This window comes from Chamaea fasciata, unplaced genomic scaffold (genome assembly GCF_029207755.1).
Source record: "Chamaea fasciata isolate MVZ Bird 193981 ecotype frontalis unplaced genomic scaffold, bChaFas1.0.hap1 SCAF_7, whole genome shotgun sequence".
Lineage (NCBI taxonomy): Eukaryota > Metazoa > Chordata > Aves > Passeriformes > Sylviidae > Chamaea > Chamaea fasciata.
Window position 1 is genome coordinate 2,047,083 of NW_027094092.1, and position 16,925 is coordinate 2,064,007.

Sequence of the window (16,925 nt, forward strand, 5' to 3'; positions counted from 1 at the left end):
AAGAAAACTCACAATTGAAGAAAAATTTGGTGTGAATGTAAAGAGCAGCAGCAGCCAGCCAGGCTATAAACCAGCTCCTGTAACACACTCTGTACGTGGAGGGGGTGTGCACATACACACAAACACACAGCCTTGCAATTCCAGCCTTGGGGAATTCTATATTTCCATGAAACAATTCTGTAATTTCTTAAATAATAAACACAGCATTTAATGATTAAAATAACACAACAGAATGAACAAATGTTTTATTGGCATGTTCATTGTTGTAAACAGCATCTGGCATGAAAAAGTTTACCAAAATCTTTTGATTGTTATAAATTAGGTGGTTTTTTCCAAAAACTATGGAGAATTGTTCTCTATTGATCTTTATGGACCAAAGCAAAAAATTGCTGTTCCTAGGCTTTGCAATGAAATCATGTTGACTGCATCAGTCTTTGCACCACAGCCTGAGCTACCAAGTTCGTACGTTGAGGTGTTAAGAGGTTGCCCCGATATTTGACTACATATAGCTATGGAATCAGCTCTGGGAAAAACAAACTGACTTTCAGCAGGGTGAAGATGCAAACTTGTAATAGTCTTAAAAACAAAATGTACAAAAAAAGTAGCGGAACAGAACAAAAACTTCATTAACAAGGGGAAGTACAACCCTAAAGTACCCAGCATCGTCAAACATAAAATGAATACAAATTTAAATAGGCAACTATACTTCCAAATGTACACAATGAATGTTGATATGTGTAAAGAAATAGCATGGTAAATAGCCGAACTGCAGTTCTGGTAAATGGATAGGGCAGATTTTATTTACACATCGAACGCAATACACTAGAGCTGCTCATTGGTAACCTATTAAAAACCACTTTACCTTACAACAGCACTTCTGCAAACAAACAATGCCTGCTGGCAGCTTCCTGCAGACACCTCTCAGAGCCCCTGTTTTATGGAAGAATATTCTAAAACCTGACACTTGCAGCACTCCCACGCCCGGCCCTTCCCCGCTGCTTTCCTAGAACCAATGTGTTAACGTTTACTCCAGACTCTCTGATGAGGTAATGCGTGTATCAGTGAAACAAACAAGAGAAAAGGATTCTTTCATGGCCTTTGCACAGCTTTTATTATTAAGCTATGAGTATCCTGTTGGAGGCTAGTTTCACTAGCTACTATGTGCACACTGTCCTCAACAACTTCCACTCGTTTCCCTCCCCGCCCGCTTTTTGAGTTCTAATCTTTTATTTGCACATCCCTTTTAGCTTTACAGTACATTTGACTATAGTGCACAACATGATTCCAAGTCCCACAGTGCCCAGCGGGGCCCTGCCTGCGGCCGGCACGCCCGGCTCTGCTGGTGTCAGCGCTTTACACCTAATGAATGTCCTGCCGTAATGGCACTACACAGTAGTAGTGAACCTTTTGATTGGAAACAAAAAAAATTCCCCAGGGAAAATGCTATAGCAAGTATCAGTCTTGAGTCAAATCTTTATTTGGTGCTCCATCCAGATAAATTTTTAGTGCTTTTTCTTTGCGGGGAGAGTAGGTTACCCGGTGTCCGGTTTTCTGGAGTCTGCTGCTTTCTTTTTTCATCAGTTCATTTCTTTGCTCATCTGTTAATTCCATTAATTCTTCAGTTTTATCCCTAAAATGCAAACACGTGTTCAAATTCAGATCGATACAGTAATGACAAGTAGACTTTTGCCTTTTTTTTTTTTTTTTTGCTTGGAGCATCTTAGTAAAAACCACATCTAAGCATAATACTTCTCAGGGATGGCTTTATTCTGCAAGAACAGGCAGTATGTCTAAACCTGCTTTTCCAGCAGAAACATTCAGTGTTCTTCTGCAACAAGCCCATACTCCTCCACCTCTCTTACTCCTCTTCTTTATAGACAACCACAGGTCTGCTCTGCTTTTGGTCTCAGTGCCAACAGCTGGAAGCAGTGTGTCAGCCAGTCCGTACCAAATGTTCTCCCAAGTCATTTTCATCAGGACCAGCACATTATTAACCAGCTGTTTTCCCCCAGCTCACATGCAATTATGCAAAATGCCACAGCAATGTGTCCATGAGGTTGCCCCACTCGCCAAGGTTAGCAGAAATGACAATATTCAAGCTCTCAGTTCTCAACTCCTACCCCAGGCTACTGCCACCAGCTGATGAAAATTTTTCACATTAACAGAATTTTAGCGTAACAGGCTTTTTAGAAAGAATCCATATTAATTTCTCAAAGGAATAAACTCAGACAATAAAATCCTTGCTCTCCAAAACCTACAGCAAGACTCTCACTAACTCCACGTGGGATATGGTTCTATTTTAAGAAATAGAATCCAGATACACACTCAAGCATGGCAACTACCTTTAATTTCAGTGGTTTGGGAGGGAGGATTGAGTAAAAAGGTGCAGTGCTCGTTTTCTTAAACTTAATTAATATTCAGCTTTTAGGGAGCTGAGGAGCACGAATACTCCAGCTGAATGTTTTAAACCTTTTCTTTAAGGTAACAAAGAGCACTTTATGTTCCTGTCCATTACGTCACCCCACGAATGTTAACCACAGCTTTTTTTTCTGCGTCGTTTATTATACTGTAATGAAATACATACCTATAAAATATTACTGCACCATCATCACAAATGTACAGGGGCCACACATTCAATGTAGATACTTTCGGATTCCAGTCCAAGTCTTGATGAATCTCTAGTATGGAAATGTCACACGGAAAGGTTCCTCTACCCTGAAAAAAGCCATTACTTAGTGAGTAACAATAAAACTCATCATCACACAGCTGTGCCATTAAAATACACGAATTCTTACTTACCTTTGCAAATTCGATGTTTTCTAAGGGTATTCCACTTATTTCACTTAGCTGTGAAGAGAAATGGTGGGTTTAATACTATTCCAAAGCAACATTACACAGTGTCTACATAAAGTCAATAGTTGCCAAATCTAGAAGCTGAATTATCTGCAAGTCCTCCAATGTACAGAATTACAGTGACAAGAACACATTCTGAACACTTCCGAAGTTACCAGTGTGTGTCACAAGTGACGCTTGCTGTGACAGCATTTCATCACACTTCTCTTAATACTGAAGGGGAGACAAAAAAAGGTCATAGAAACAATTAATTAATAACATCCAAGTTCCAAGATACAAAGAGACCAAGTGCCTCATGCTAAACCCCGTGTGACGTGGAAGGTGTTATCCAGTCAACCTGAGAGAGGGCACAGCTGGAAAATATGCATGACTAAAACCCACCTCCACACACCTGCACCTCCGACCAGAACTTAAAAAAATAACATTGCTCCCTGCACATCAATTCTTAAGCAAGAAAACAAGGGCAGCCAATTCTTTCTTCAGATACAGGCGAGGAGGAATTGACTGCATGCAAGAACCTGTAGTCACAACTTCATTTCTAGCTGAGGAATGCAAGAAAGCAGCCCATAGCTTAACCTGTGTGAAACACAAACCCAGCCTGTGAACTAACACCCCCGATTTATCAATTCTCAAGGTCACTGACACCAGCATTCTTACTGGCCTCAACATCCAAGGTGGCCTCCTAACAACTGGGTATTGCCATGTAGAAATAAACATTTCTCCAAGAGTGGACCCTGTGATACGCTGGATTAACAGAACAGTCTCAACAGGAGACACTCCTGACAGATTTCTACTGGGATGATACAGCTCTGCTTACCTGTTAGAGCATCCTGGCCTTAAGGAAAACCAAACCATACCCACAGCCATACTTCTTTCCAACCAAAACATAGTTCAACCTACTTGATTCAGCAACACCGCCCCTCAGCAACAGCTCTCAAATTCAAATATGAGGAGGCTGAAAGGTTTGGTATTTTGGAATAACAAAACATTAACTTGAAAAATAAACAAGAGGCAATAACTCAGCTTTTGTTTCATGTGTGTATTTTGAGGATAAGGGACATAGGTACTATTAAGCTGCTTAAACTTCAAGATGTGATTTCTTCTTTGCATGTATTCACCTGAATACTTTCAGACCAGACCATTATGTGAAACTAAGAAGTAAAGTTGATAATTCATGTGGTTCGGTAATGGGATGGGATAGGTTATCAGTTCCTGGGGAAAAAAAAAAATCACCATGCAACAACAAGATTTTTGGAGTTATGACATCCTTGTGCTTCCCACCAGAGAACATCAGTAAGGCTCTTGGTCACCTCAAGAAACTTGCATCATGTTACACATTTTACCTTCTCTTTTAGTTCTTCAACACTGCTGCTTTCTAGTACTACTTCCTGGAAAGAATCTAATTTCATCTCCGATGGCCTCCATCGTCTCGATAAAACAGCAAGTTGTGACATGGATTTCATCTTTTCTACTCCTAGCAAAGAAAGAGAATTTTTTTGTATTAATGTCACAAAACATCCTGTTTTAAATTAGGGTTTGTCCATAGCTTAAGGATACTCTAATATGGAAGATTGCCCTAGAGATCCATGCACAAATTAAGTAACTGAGTGTGCTGTAAGCAGTTCACTTGTAAAAAAGGGGAAGAGGAAAGGACTATGATTTAGCCGAAGTATTCTGTTACCAGCTCCTTTAAAGGAATTTTTTATGGGCCTACTTTTCTTACCCTTAAATTATGCTCTTGAATTCAGAATCAAGATTTTAAGTGTATACACTTAAGGAATGCTTAAGAAATGGCATAATTGAAATGATACTTAAACAGAATTTCAGAAACATTCTGCTCTCTAATATTTGATTCCAAAATTGTCTTGATGAACAGAAGTTTCTGTTCCAAATTCCTTCGTGACAGGAGGAATTCGTTTTTTCAATCCTGTCTGAAAACTGCTAAATGACTGAACTGCTGTGCCGACTTAAAAGTACACAAACGTATTATGTATCTGCATGCACACATTTCAGCTACCTCGTCATCACCAATACTAATTCAAAAATAAATCATTACCATCAAGTATTTCTAAGAAGACCTCCCAGTTGCTGGAAATATTGATATCTTCTTCGTAGATATGATAATCCAGAAACACAGTGCCTGGATTCTTCCAGGTTTTCTTTCGTAGGCGAAACCTATAAATACATCACAAAAAACCCCAGTGAGCTTCTACCTGCTCATGAACACTGAGCACTGCCAGAGATCAAAAACCGAGTATTTTCTGACAAAACTGAAATACTGCAACTCATTGACTCAAGGTTTGGGTGAAGTTTAACAGGAACAAGTTTAATGTTCCGAAACAGTCCTGAGAGCCGGGTGTCAGTGCTGGCTTAGTGCTGAATCACTCATAAACACAAGGGAAACAAATCTGTTTTCCACTTGCTCAGTGCAGGAAATACATAGGGATGTAAAGGAAGAAAACCATTTCCTAATTAGGGATTACCCAGTTATGGTAAAGGGCAGACAGCCCAGATCAGTGCTGTACACACACACACACACCATGATCCTGCACAAGCAGTCTGCTGCAGTGATCTATGCTGGGCTTGCATGAAGAGAGCAGGTGGCTTTTTCAAGAATTGATTTACCTAATGTTCCCCTTTCTGAAGGAAATCATCATTAGAGAGATCTAAAGCTGCAGACATGTTGCACAGACACATTTCTATATAAATATTATCCCCTCCAGAATTCACTCTGTGTGAGATGAAAGCCAAGAATTGCTGAATTAGTGTTTGTATTCACAAACTGATTCAAAGACCACAGCAATTTACTTCTGCTTCTTTCATTACTCTCTTTCTCCACAAGAGGAAAGAAATCCCTAAACACATTTTTAAATGGTATTTAATCAGGTTTACCTGTCAATTGTCAAGTCTAGGCCACATTGTTCTCGAAGCTGAGGAAGCAGCTCCTCTTTGGACTGTCGGACAGTCATTCCTTTAGCAAAAACTGCATCTAGAAGAAACTTGCATGGCTGTGAACATAAATAGAAAGACACTAAAGGCAGGGTTCTTCTGAACACTAAACTACCTCTGTTTATGCTGGCAAAAAGATCAGTAGAAGGTTTCTCATTAACAAGGAAGGCAGTGAATTCATTAAAATGGGGAGTAACTAATTTATGTAGCAGCAGCCCTTTGGCAGGGCACTCCAACCCTCTGACTGCCTGGGCAGAAATACTGCCTGTGCTGTGCTGCTAACTGCTACCATTACATTCACATTGCACACAATGGCAAAGGAGCTTTCAAATTAAGTGAGCCACATCATCACAAAAATGCCACCTTCTTGGCTTTCATGGATCAGACACAACTCCATGACTCCATGGAAGTTGACTTTAAATTTATCTTACTCCCTGCTGTAGCAGTTCAGCTCCGTCTTTTATCCGTTATTAATACATATTCTGCAGTTTTGTCCAAAAAATAAAATGTAAGTGCATACAAAGTCAACTTTTAAAAACTGCAAGTCTACAGTCTATACAACCACTTCTGTATCTTTCATATCCCAGCAGATGTAACAAGCTTATGAGCTGCTTTAGTGCAAGAGGGGCAGTTTTGTTTGAGCCTTGCCTTATGCAGAGGGGACCGTTACCCAGATAACTCCCGACAAGCATTATCTGCAGCACACGAGTGGGATGAATTAGATCAGTTCAGCATCACTGAAAACCACAGCCACGAGCAAACAGAGTTTCCTCTTTGGAGAGAATGCGAGGTGACTGTCATGCATTTAAGGCAAACAAAGAAACAATTCACTTGTCCTCCATTTATGTTACAGAAATAAAAACACTTGAGAGACAGTGTAAATCGCATTCCAATTGCATACTTGGAACAGAAATCATCTCAAACTCCCTTTCTAAATCCAGAAAAACTTGCAGGGAAATGTGAAGAAAAGAAGGAGTTTCATTTTTTTTTTCCCAAGATTTCAAAGCAAAACCTTGGTCAAGGCACATTTTAATATTTTCATGAATCAGTATTGAAATATTCAACGCCTTACCTCAGGTTCATTTACCAAGAGTTGATAGACTTTAACTCTGTATTCACCCTTCTTAAGGGCTCTTCCAAGTCTAATAGTTATCTAGAATGCAAAAGGAAGAACTGGTATCAAAATCAGAATTGTATTTTGAAACGTGCTGCCAAGACTAAAATAATTATTTCACCTGTTGAAAATTAACTTTATCTACATTGTACCAATATACTTCCAGTGATTCAAAATAACTTCTAAATAACCTTATTGTCATCAGAGAATGACGAAAGGGTCTCATTCAGCCGAACGCTCTCAAACTCTTGATTGCTGGCATAGACTCTAAAGACTTTGAAGTGAGAAGATGGAACTCCAACAAAAGGCTCCAAGTGTTGCTTGAAGGCAGACAGTGTAATTCTTTTATCGACATGAACCATCAGCCCTAAGCAAAAATAAAGATAAAAATGGTATGAAACACCTTGCTACCAAAAAAAAAAAAACAAACAGCACTCTCACATACAATTTCCCTATATTCAGAGTTAGCAATTGCAGCAAAACAGTACTGAAAAGGCTGAATAATGGTTAATGGCTACATTTACATTTTGTCTAATGACGTTATCATAACCTTTAAAACCTTTGCTGTATTTTATGTGTTTATGGGCAGATATTTCCGGGGGACACAGCAGTTCCAAACTGCCCCGGTTTGTATTCAGTGATGTAGCAGAGCAGAGCAGTACCTTGTCTGTTCCGAAAGAAAACAAACAGAATTCCATGGAGCAATTGCAGATAATGCTCCTACAGCTTTCCCTGCCTCGAGGGAGAGGGAAGTGCTTTGGTGCTGGGACTGGCCAGGCACAGGCCACCCAAACCCTTCTATTTTCCCTCCTGGCTTTCAGCATTAAAAAGGTTAATTCCATGTTCTGGAAGGTCACAGGGTATCACAAGACAAGCTCAAATCCAGAATAAGGGACTTTTTCATGGAATAATGTTGTAATTAAGGAGAGACTGTAGTAATGTGAAATTCTGGAAAGTAAAGGGTAGAGTTTATCTTTAGAAATTGCGTTTTTTAATACGTGCAATTTGTACTGCACTACAAACATTGTCGTGATTATACACTGTCATGACACTCTAGAATAAACTATTCAGAATACTGAAGTGAACAAATAAATGATACTAAAAAGAAATAAAAGCTTTCCCCTCACAATAATCATTTACACAGTTGATTTTAACATCAAAATTACTGCAAACAAGTAATTCCTGAATCCAACTAGACCTACCAAAACAAAAGAAGGAAAAATGAAAGCAGATCAGAATTAGCCCCAAAGAAAGACCATTCCAAGCTAAAGGAGTAATTTTATCAAAGCTTCAGTAGATCCAAATCAATTTCTCCATGTGAAATTCTTCTTTAGCTATTAATATTACAATCAAAGTTTCTGGATTGACATGAAAGCCTTTGCCTTTTAAAATATTTATCTTGCATCCTGCTATTCTGTAACTATTATTCTGTTAGTTACAAAGCACATGCAGGTACAGAGCACTGTTGAAATTATTTTATGACAACTCTATACCACTTTGGCTCTTTACTGAACTTGTTTGGACGCTTTCATGTCAGCCACATGCCTCACTGTACCCACTGTATTTCAGTTAGTGAATTAAACTGTCAGTATTAAGTAGATTTGAATTTTCCTTTCCCAGTCAAATGACTAGGACTTTTCAGATTGTTAGTCTAAATGGTAACAGAAATAATGCTGTTTTAACCATATTAAATAAGTGCATTCTGAAACAGGTGAATCAGCAGCAGCAGATGTAACTATGATCCTTTCACAGGAAGACAACTCAGCTTGTTCTCCAGGGAACACTATCAATACACGTAAGTAGATGTTCATTTTCTTAGAAACAAAAGAGCAAGACACTTTTCAAATATGTAATCACCATTACAAGATCAAAATTAGGCCAGATTTTTGCTGAACATCACATCCTGTCTGCACGTTCATTAGCTTTGACATCATAATCAAGTTTTTCAATGCTGCCATTAGACTTTTTTAACACGGCATGTGAATTAAATAGTAAAGCCCACAGAATTATTTTAAGGCACTTAAAAAAGAATACATACATTTTTGCCCTTCTCCTGAACCCTCCTCTGCAGTGTAGGGTTCTGATTTAAAGTACATATACTGTGCTTCTCCTCTGCTCTTGCCACTTTCATCATATTCACTGTCTGTTCCAGAATCCTCCTCTGCTGTGTCCCAGGTTTCCTTCTTGCCCTGATTGGCTTTTGATCGCCTGCTACTGGTGATGCTGTGAGAATCCAGTCCATTAGCCAGGGGCAGGGGGGCATTGTCCACGTTGCACAAAGTGTCACTGCTGTGGCTGGAGCTGAGGATGTCACTGTCCACTGAACTCGTGCTCCTGTCGTTATTGACATCTGAGTCCGACCGCTCCTCGGACTGCAGATTCTCTGGATCAGAAATCTGAATTTGGTTGTCAAGTTCTCTGTTTTCTGCTGATGCTGAAGAGTCTATTTCATTTAAAGGTGATTCAATGTTTTCAAAATCACTGGCTTCTGTGCTTTTGCTGCTGTCTCCATTATCTCCCTCCTGCTGCTGCTGCTGCTGTTGCTGCAGGGACAAGCTTTTAAGTTTTTCCGTGCTTTCTTCCAAAATTGCCTCTACAGATTTCATATTACCTACAGGTCCTTTTACTCTTTCACAAGGCTCCTCCAAGTTGCCTGCACCCCCACTAGACTTCTGATAAAGTGCCCGTCTGAGCTGGGATCCAGGAGCTTGCTCTGGCAACGACACGTACAGTCTGATGGTGTTTGCGTGGCGATCCAAAAGCTTCCACAGCTGCGAGTCTGTGTACGTCACGTGGCGGTCCAGAGACTCCGAGCTTTCAATGAACACCTGAACACAAAACAAGCGTTGCGTCACCCAGTGTTATTTTAAATAAACGCAACAGCAAGCGCAGGCTTGAGCACAGATTGGAAATAATGCCATCAAGAAACATGACCTTTTATCAAAATGTTAAAATACATGCTTGGAAAAAAGATAGACTGGGGAGTCTGCAGTATAATAATGATTTCACTTTTCCTTGCTTTCCGTGTTAAGGCTGAAGTGAAATGTAAGCAGACTGACCATCTGCAGTAAACACATTCAGAAGTGGATTCATAAATCACTCAGTGCACACCCTTCACCTGCGCAAAGCACTCTTATGGTAGCACTGAGCCTCATCACTGGAGCAGACTGTCTCTTTATTTTCTAGTACGGTGTCATAAGGAAGTTTTAAATGTACACATGAGCAAGCAGCAGTGCAAATTAAACGTCCCCCTTCCCTTTGTCAAAGGGCTCAGTGTTGTAGCGACACTGATTGTGAAAGGTCTCTAAGTGATTGAAAAACAACTCAGGGCCATTGTTTTGCTCAGCTGTGAGCCATCAAAGCCTTCCTTAATCTTTCTTCATCAAGAAGATTTAACATTGAGCTTTAACTTCAGAGGCAGACAACGAGCAAAATGTGCTAAAAGATGTGCTCTTTCTACTGTAGTAAAAAAGGGCAAAGTATGCATTTAAAACGTTTAAGTTATTTGAGTACTAAGTTGTTATTTTTCTGAATGTCTTACACGATTATTATTGGAAATACTTATTAGAAGTCTTTTTTGAAAAAATAACGTAAATTGTCCAGAGAGAATCTTCACAGTGAAAACTACTGAATTTAAGACAGAAACCCACCAAAAACTTGCTTTTAGTTTTGATGTTTCTTTTTTAATAAGTTTAATACTGAGAGCAGGTGGTTTAGCAAACGCATCCAGCAGGCTTCATAGCAGTATATCAACCTTTGCTCCCTAAGAATGCTTGAATTGTAACCATTCATCATCAGGCTATTAAGCTCAGCATCACCTGAACCAGAGTAAGAGCCAGATGTCTGACCCTCAATCCACTCTCTCCTATGTACACTTGGTTTCATACACAGCCTAGAGTGTTCATCAGCACCACTGTGCTGGGCACAGAAACCCCACACACTGCAGAGCAAAATACGTGACAGTTATCCCTTATCAATTCCATACACACTTCCATGCCTTTTACAACCCAACAGGTAAACACAAACACAAGGAATGAACAATTTAAAACCCACAGCATGTACCTTGTTGCTTCTAAAGAAGCCTTCAGCTTTCAGTGTTTTGCTGGACACGTTGAGCAGGCGCAGGTCGTTGTAGCATCGCTCCAACACCACCCGCATGGTTTCAGCAGGCAGGTGCGTGGCCTAAAGCAGGAACACGGTCAGGGAGATAACATCTGCATCACACACACCTTCAACACTGGAGAAAAGTGCTTCATTTCTGGGATTATTCACAGGGAAAGGAGCAGGTTTGTCTACCAACTTTGAAACTGGCGAACAGAGCATGGGGGGAAACCACTGAAACCTGTTCAGTCCCAGTGCCTTTCCTCCACCCTTTAATATGCAGCAAGTGTCAGTTTTGCCAAAAAGTCAGATGTATAAAATGGCCTGGCTTTGCAGAGAACTGGAAAATCATTTATGACAACGGTCTTATCTTTAATGTATGAACCAACTGAAAATTAAAAATATTCTCCAACAACAGGTTTTGCACACTGTTCACTTAATTATGAGTTAGACTGAACTCAAATCACTGGAATCGTATTTTGTAACAAATACCATGAATTTACACCAACCACTGAATTATTTTACACAGAAATGAGCAAATGCAATCTCTGTCTTCCAATGCAGTAAAAGCAGTAACGTCCCTTGGTTTAAAACCATGTAAAAATCAATTTGCATCTTAGTAACAAGTGGCTGCTGGGATGAAAAGGAGAGATTGTACAAAGAATATGGACAGCTTTTGATGTTAGGTTTCAAATACTAAAGCTGGGGGGGAAGTTACGCTTTGGTTCAGTTGTATGGTAGCAGTTCACTAGTTCTGTCACCAGCTGGATTCTCAGTGAGGCTGTTAAAGATGCTAAGTCTGTAGGGAAGCAAGAAACAGCCTGCTGCTTTCTGCAGGAGTGAGCAGGTGGACAAACTCAACTGTGGAGTCCAACTGAACCCTGCTGGGCAGGACTCACAGCATGATCTGCAAAAGCTGCAGGCTCTCATTTGAGGCATGTAGATTATGACACATTTCACAGTCACAGTGAATGAAAACTCTTTAACACAAGTCCTTAAGGACTGTAAATTACCTTTGAAATTAGCTGTTTAAACTCTGAAACTGTTTGATTCAAATAAGCTCGCACACTTATTGGAGGAGCAACCGATTCAGTCTTCAGGTCAACTACGTGAACCTTAACCATAACCTCTGCAGGGAGGAGAAAAAAGAAAACAAAGTCACATATATACACAGAGAAAATTCAACAGGCAAAGAAAACACACGTATGCTTGTCTGATGTAATAATTAAGGGGTTGCATTAAATACGAACAGTAAGAACTTAAAAAGCAATCCAATTTCAGAATTACGTTTTCCAATCAAATTTAATGCCAAAAAAGAAAAAAACCCTTCCAGTTTGACAGATTTTAGTATACCTTAGACCTGCTTCAACTAGAAGCAAGTCAGCAGCACAGCACATTATGTAGTTCTGAATACTGACTGTAAAATTTAGGTTTTCTTCTTTCAACACCTCATACTGAGGCCTGTTTAGCAAGCTCTGTGCTTGTGCCATCGCACATGGATAAACTGAAAGCATATACGTAATTATATGTCTTACCACCAGGCTTATAGCACTGGAAAATTTGGTCAGGCCTTCTTGTTTCCAGCAGTAAGTCGAACATGTAGGTTGACTTGACCCCTCCAAGTAACAAGCCCATGGGGGTATCCTCTTCTCCTTCGTACGAGCGCTCCAAGTAGTCGTGGAACTCATCATATTTGACAAGGCGACAGCAGTCCAAAGGAACAGCCTCCTCTAAATCCATCAGCTGCAACGTGCCCACACAGAACCCCACAAACATTAACAACAGCTTAGTTGTGAGCTCAGTTCTTAACTTGCAAGCTAGAAATACCTCACCGTGACTACATCCAGGAATCCCGTGAATTCACAACAGTCAATTTGGTTTTAGAAAACACATCATGGATATTTTATGAACATGCAATATATATATATATATATATACATATTTCCAAATTCAAATAGAAGCCTGCATGAAAATGCAGAAAAGAGGGAATTTTGAAAAGTATGTGCACAGGCACTTGAAGACAGGTCCCAGAAGTATTTTCAGAGGAATACACTGCCTATTACTTATGCCAGCTGACACCTCAGAGGCCTGAGGGAGTCACATCCACTAATTACTCTCTGTGCATCTCAAGGAGATGTTCGCATATCCCACATCTGGGAGTACCTTGCTGGTGCTCTCCCAGCCAATAACATATATGGCAAGAACCAAAGAGTACAAGTAGGTGAGTGAGAATTGATGTCTTCAGCTCCCACCTGTTTGTGGAAGGCAGAGAACAACAGATGCCTTGGTATTCGCTCCTGTTACTGAATTAGTTACCCAGGAAGAGTCTCAAGAACTCTGTTACTACATATCTAATACAAGGTTTTTTCTGCAACACAAATAAAAGTGTTCAGAATTCTTTCAATTTGCTGAGGCCATGGTGAGTCTAACAGCAGCTCCCAAGTCTGATTTTAAAATAAGGGTATACCAGATCATACTGCCTTTTATAAGGGCAGGCTGATCCACTCCAGTCAGCAATCAGCTGATGGCTACTGGCAGGAAACTTGGTCAATAATGGCAAACTAGAACACCTTAAAAAAAAAAAAACAGAACAAAAAACCCCATTGTACAGAACTTCCCAAGAACCAGCCCCCAAAACCAACCCCCACAAAAAACCCCACAGCCAAACCCTCTGAAACACTCCCCCACAGTGTGACAAATTTAAAATCTGACGACACACAGCAGAAAACACTACATCAAACTCTCCTGTTATGCACGGCATACCTTGTAAGCTATTTCCACAGCTTCCTTCAGAGTTCTGTCCTTATGAACTTCCAATTTGTTCTCCATCATTATCTGCTTTGTAGGATGCATGCAGAATAATTTAATCTATGAAATACGAAAGGAAAAAAAATGATCATGGAGTCATTTTCAAACATCTTTCCATTTAAGTTGAAAACCCCATATTCAAGCAATCTAATATGAAATACACCTTTATCTCTGCTTCAGCTGTGGGGGTTTCCTTTCAGCTGGTTACACAACTTCAGACAGAAAAAGTCAAAGGCACACAAGGCGTATGTGTGTATCTGAATCTTTCTCCCAGCTAAGGTACCTCTTCTATAACCAGAACATCTTGTAGCCACGGGCAGTGAGCAAATGCTCCAAAGCAAAATGCACGTATCAACAATGAATGCGAGATTCCTTTTTCACATAAAGAGCTACACATTTGGCAGTGAGAGAACTTCCTCATAAAACAATCATTTGATTCACAGATAGAGCAGCTGACTGCCATGCTTGTAAGGCACTGAGGTCCTATTTTGTTTGCTACTATTGAATCTAGGGTTGGAAAAAATTCTGCTCTTTCTGCCAAGTAACTATTTAAAAAACACCATCGCATAAAGTCAAGGGTCGCAATATGAAAAGATACAACAGTACAAAACAAAATGTGCAGCATTACACATCCTTTAGAAGTAATTTTGCTGAAAATAAGTGATGCCAGCTTAACTAGTTTTGGTTTGGTTTTAATACCAATTCAAACCCACACGCAATACGTGAATTCAACAAAAATGTCTGGTGAATACCTCTAACAGATGCCTGCACTGTGCCCAGGTTTCCGACAGGTGTGCAATTCATTTAAAAGAATTGTTAGTGCAAACATTTAGCACAAAGGAGTCCTTGTATTGTAGTAAAAAAACACTGTTTACAGTAGAAACATTTCCCACTAGCAATGTATTGTTACTCAGTCCAGCAGGAGGTCTAACCTTGCACGTGTTACGTTCAATTTCACGTTGCCGCTTCTCTTGTTCTTCTAATTCTCTCTCTTTCTGTACCAATTGTTTGATGTGCTCTGGATATTCATGTGCCTCAAGAAACTCTGCCAGTAAAAACAAAGCAATAGTTAGAAAAAAATACAGGTTTTCCACAGCAGGCAACCATTTAGGCATTACAGGTATATTTGAGTTCTTTCTTGCCTTTTCACCCCTTTTTTCCACACAAATGTCCCACTATACCATGCCCTGTTCTCTTCTTCATTATTTAAATTAAACTGAAGTCAGCCTCTTCTTCCCCTTACTTATGTTATCAGCAACAGAAAAAAGTGAGAGTAGCAAAAGATTCCAGTACCAGTATGCAAAGCTTTGTGCAGTAAAGAAATACACTAAAGCTGACGGCTGCACTTGATCCTGTTTTTACAATAAATGCAAATACTCTTTTAGAAAGTGAATTAGTACACAATAAAAAGTCTCAAGGCATCATCTATATTGTGATAAATATTGCACTTCATGCAGATTAGTGTATATTGACATTGTTTCGTAACAAGAAATAAAACTACAGCATGCAACACTTAAGTTTAAAAAACCCCCAACTTTGCAAACACAGCTGTCTAACTTACTTGCATTTCTTGTTGGATCTTTCAGTCTGTATATCAGCATGTAAGCATTTGTGGAGCTGGGGGAAGAGAAGAGACAGCTGAGTTTATCACTCAGGAGACAATACTGGCTTCAGAAGCTGCTCTGGTTTATCTTTCAGTAAGGAGCTATGTCATATCTAAATAATACATTAACCAAGGAGGATTTTCAAAAACAAGTACCACATTACTTGAATGATCTGAAACAGCAGTCAGAGTAATTCTTACAACTACACAAAGCATCTAGTATTAATTTTAAGGTAACATCTTAGGAACACGGCACCTTGGCCATTCATTTGATTACACTAAAACACTACCAGAAGGAAAAGTAACATTACAGTACTACTAACCTAGCAAAAGCACTGGAATAATAGCCTCTGCTTCCAGAAGATCCTCCATATGTTTTCTTAATATCTTCCTGAGTTATCTAACAGAAAATCAATGTAATGATTATTTGAGAAACGTGTATTAATCGACGTGCATTTATTCTCAGCAGGAAACACGGCATTACACAACACACTATATTAATAATTCCAATTTTAAAAATATTTCTGCTTATTTGCTGGCTTCCAAAAACAATTTCAAAGTGATTTGCTTCTCCATTTTCCAATGAATGCAAACATACATTTTTGGTTTTTGAAGTAGGAACTTCCTAGAGAAAAAGATACAGGTTCCTGATTGCAGCAGTACCTATGGATGATAGCTGGGACACCTCCATCAGCTGGACAGGTTTAATAGCACAGTCTGGGCTGTCACAGATCTACAAACACTTCTCTAAGCAAGAAAAGGTCTTCACATGTACAGAAAGCAAAATTCCAAATCCAGCCTGGTCTGTACATGAATAAAGGCTTCTTTAGGAACCATCCTACCATCACTGCCGAGGAGAAGCAGTCCTTTCCCACCACACAAAAATACATAGATAAATAAATAAAGAAACTCCAAACCCCTAGATATGAGCTAAGCTAATGAGTGAAACATATGCATATGGCAGGACACAAGGATGAGAGGATGAAATCAAGGAAACACTTCAAATACATCTAATGAAGCTTGTTTTATGGGCAGCTAAGTGGAAAACCACAAAACAGAGATCTATTGGCCCATTTATGAGTAGAAAATGTAACTAAAAATACTATTTTTACCTTGCTAACATGCTGATCATTAAAGCTGTACCACTGATCATCACTAAAAGATTTTATACAGGCATAATAATGGCCACCAGCAGCACTTCCAGAATGAACCATGACAGAAAAGAGCTCATAAAGTAAAGAACTCTGTGGAGAAAAGAAAAAGGTGTTATACGGACCCAGTGAAGAAAAGCTAAGCAAATGTTAATTTTTAAAACAAGGACACAAACCCAGATATGTAAATAGTTGGATGCAAAGAGTGGATTTGTGTAACAGAAATTAATTAATGCAAGAGGCTACGAACAAAACCAGAGCTCTGCTGTGCAAAACTTTACACAGGAGTTTGTAGCTACAAAGCTTAGGTCTATTTGCTTTCACCCTTCTGCACACTTTCTGTCAT

The 16,925-nt window shown here is 39.5% G+C and overlaps 1 protein-coding gene across 3 annotated transcripts in view; it reads right to left on the reverse strand.

Moving 5' to 3' along the window:
• Nucleotides 1–214: 214 nt before the first annotated feature.
• The window catches only part of USP47 (ubiquitin specific peptidase 47), a 49,564-nt gene continuing 32,853 nt past the window's right edge, over nucleotides 215–16,925 (reverse strand). For all 3 annotated transcript variants that reach the window (XM_066187208.1, XM_066187207.1, XM_066187209.1), the window contains 17 exons: nucleotides 16,541–16,672; nucleotides 15,752–15,828; nucleotides 15,387–15,442; nucleotides 14,758–14,870; nucleotides 13,781–13,885; nucleotides 12,553–12,760; nucleotides 12,031–12,146; nucleotides 10,979–11,098; nucleotides 8,955–9,744; nucleotides 7,108–7,283; nucleotides 6,875–6,955; nucleotides 5,746–5,861; nucleotides 4,910–5,028; nucleotides 4,197–4,327; nucleotides 2,800–2,847; nucleotides 2,585–2,715; nucleotides 215–1,630 (listed from right to left, as the gene is read on the reverse strand). In XM_066187208.1, the coding sequence (XP_066043305.1) occupies nucleotides 1,456–1,630; nucleotides 2,585–2,715; nucleotides 2,800–2,847; nucleotides 4,197–4,327; nucleotides 4,910–5,028; nucleotides 5,746–5,861; nucleotides 6,875–6,955; nucleotides 7,108–7,283; nucleotides 8,955–9,744; nucleotides 10,979–11,098; nucleotides 12,031–12,146; nucleotides 12,553–12,760; nucleotides 13,781–13,885; nucleotides 14,758–14,870; nucleotides 15,387–15,442; nucleotides 15,752–15,828; nucleotides 16,541–16,672 (2,694 nt within the window). In that variant the 3' untranslated portion in view covers nucleotides 215–1,455. The remainder of the gene's footprint in view (nucleotides 1,631–2,584; nucleotides 2,716–2,799; nucleotides 2,848–4,196; nucleotides 4,328–4,909; nucleotides 5,029–5,745; nucleotides 5,862–6,874; nucleotides 6,956–7,107; nucleotides 7,284–8,954; nucleotides 9,745–10,978; nucleotides 11,099–12,030; nucleotides 12,147–12,552; nucleotides 12,761–13,780; nucleotides 13,886–14,757; nucleotides 14,871–15,386; nucleotides 15,443–15,751; nucleotides 15,829–16,540; nucleotides 16,673–16,925) is intronic.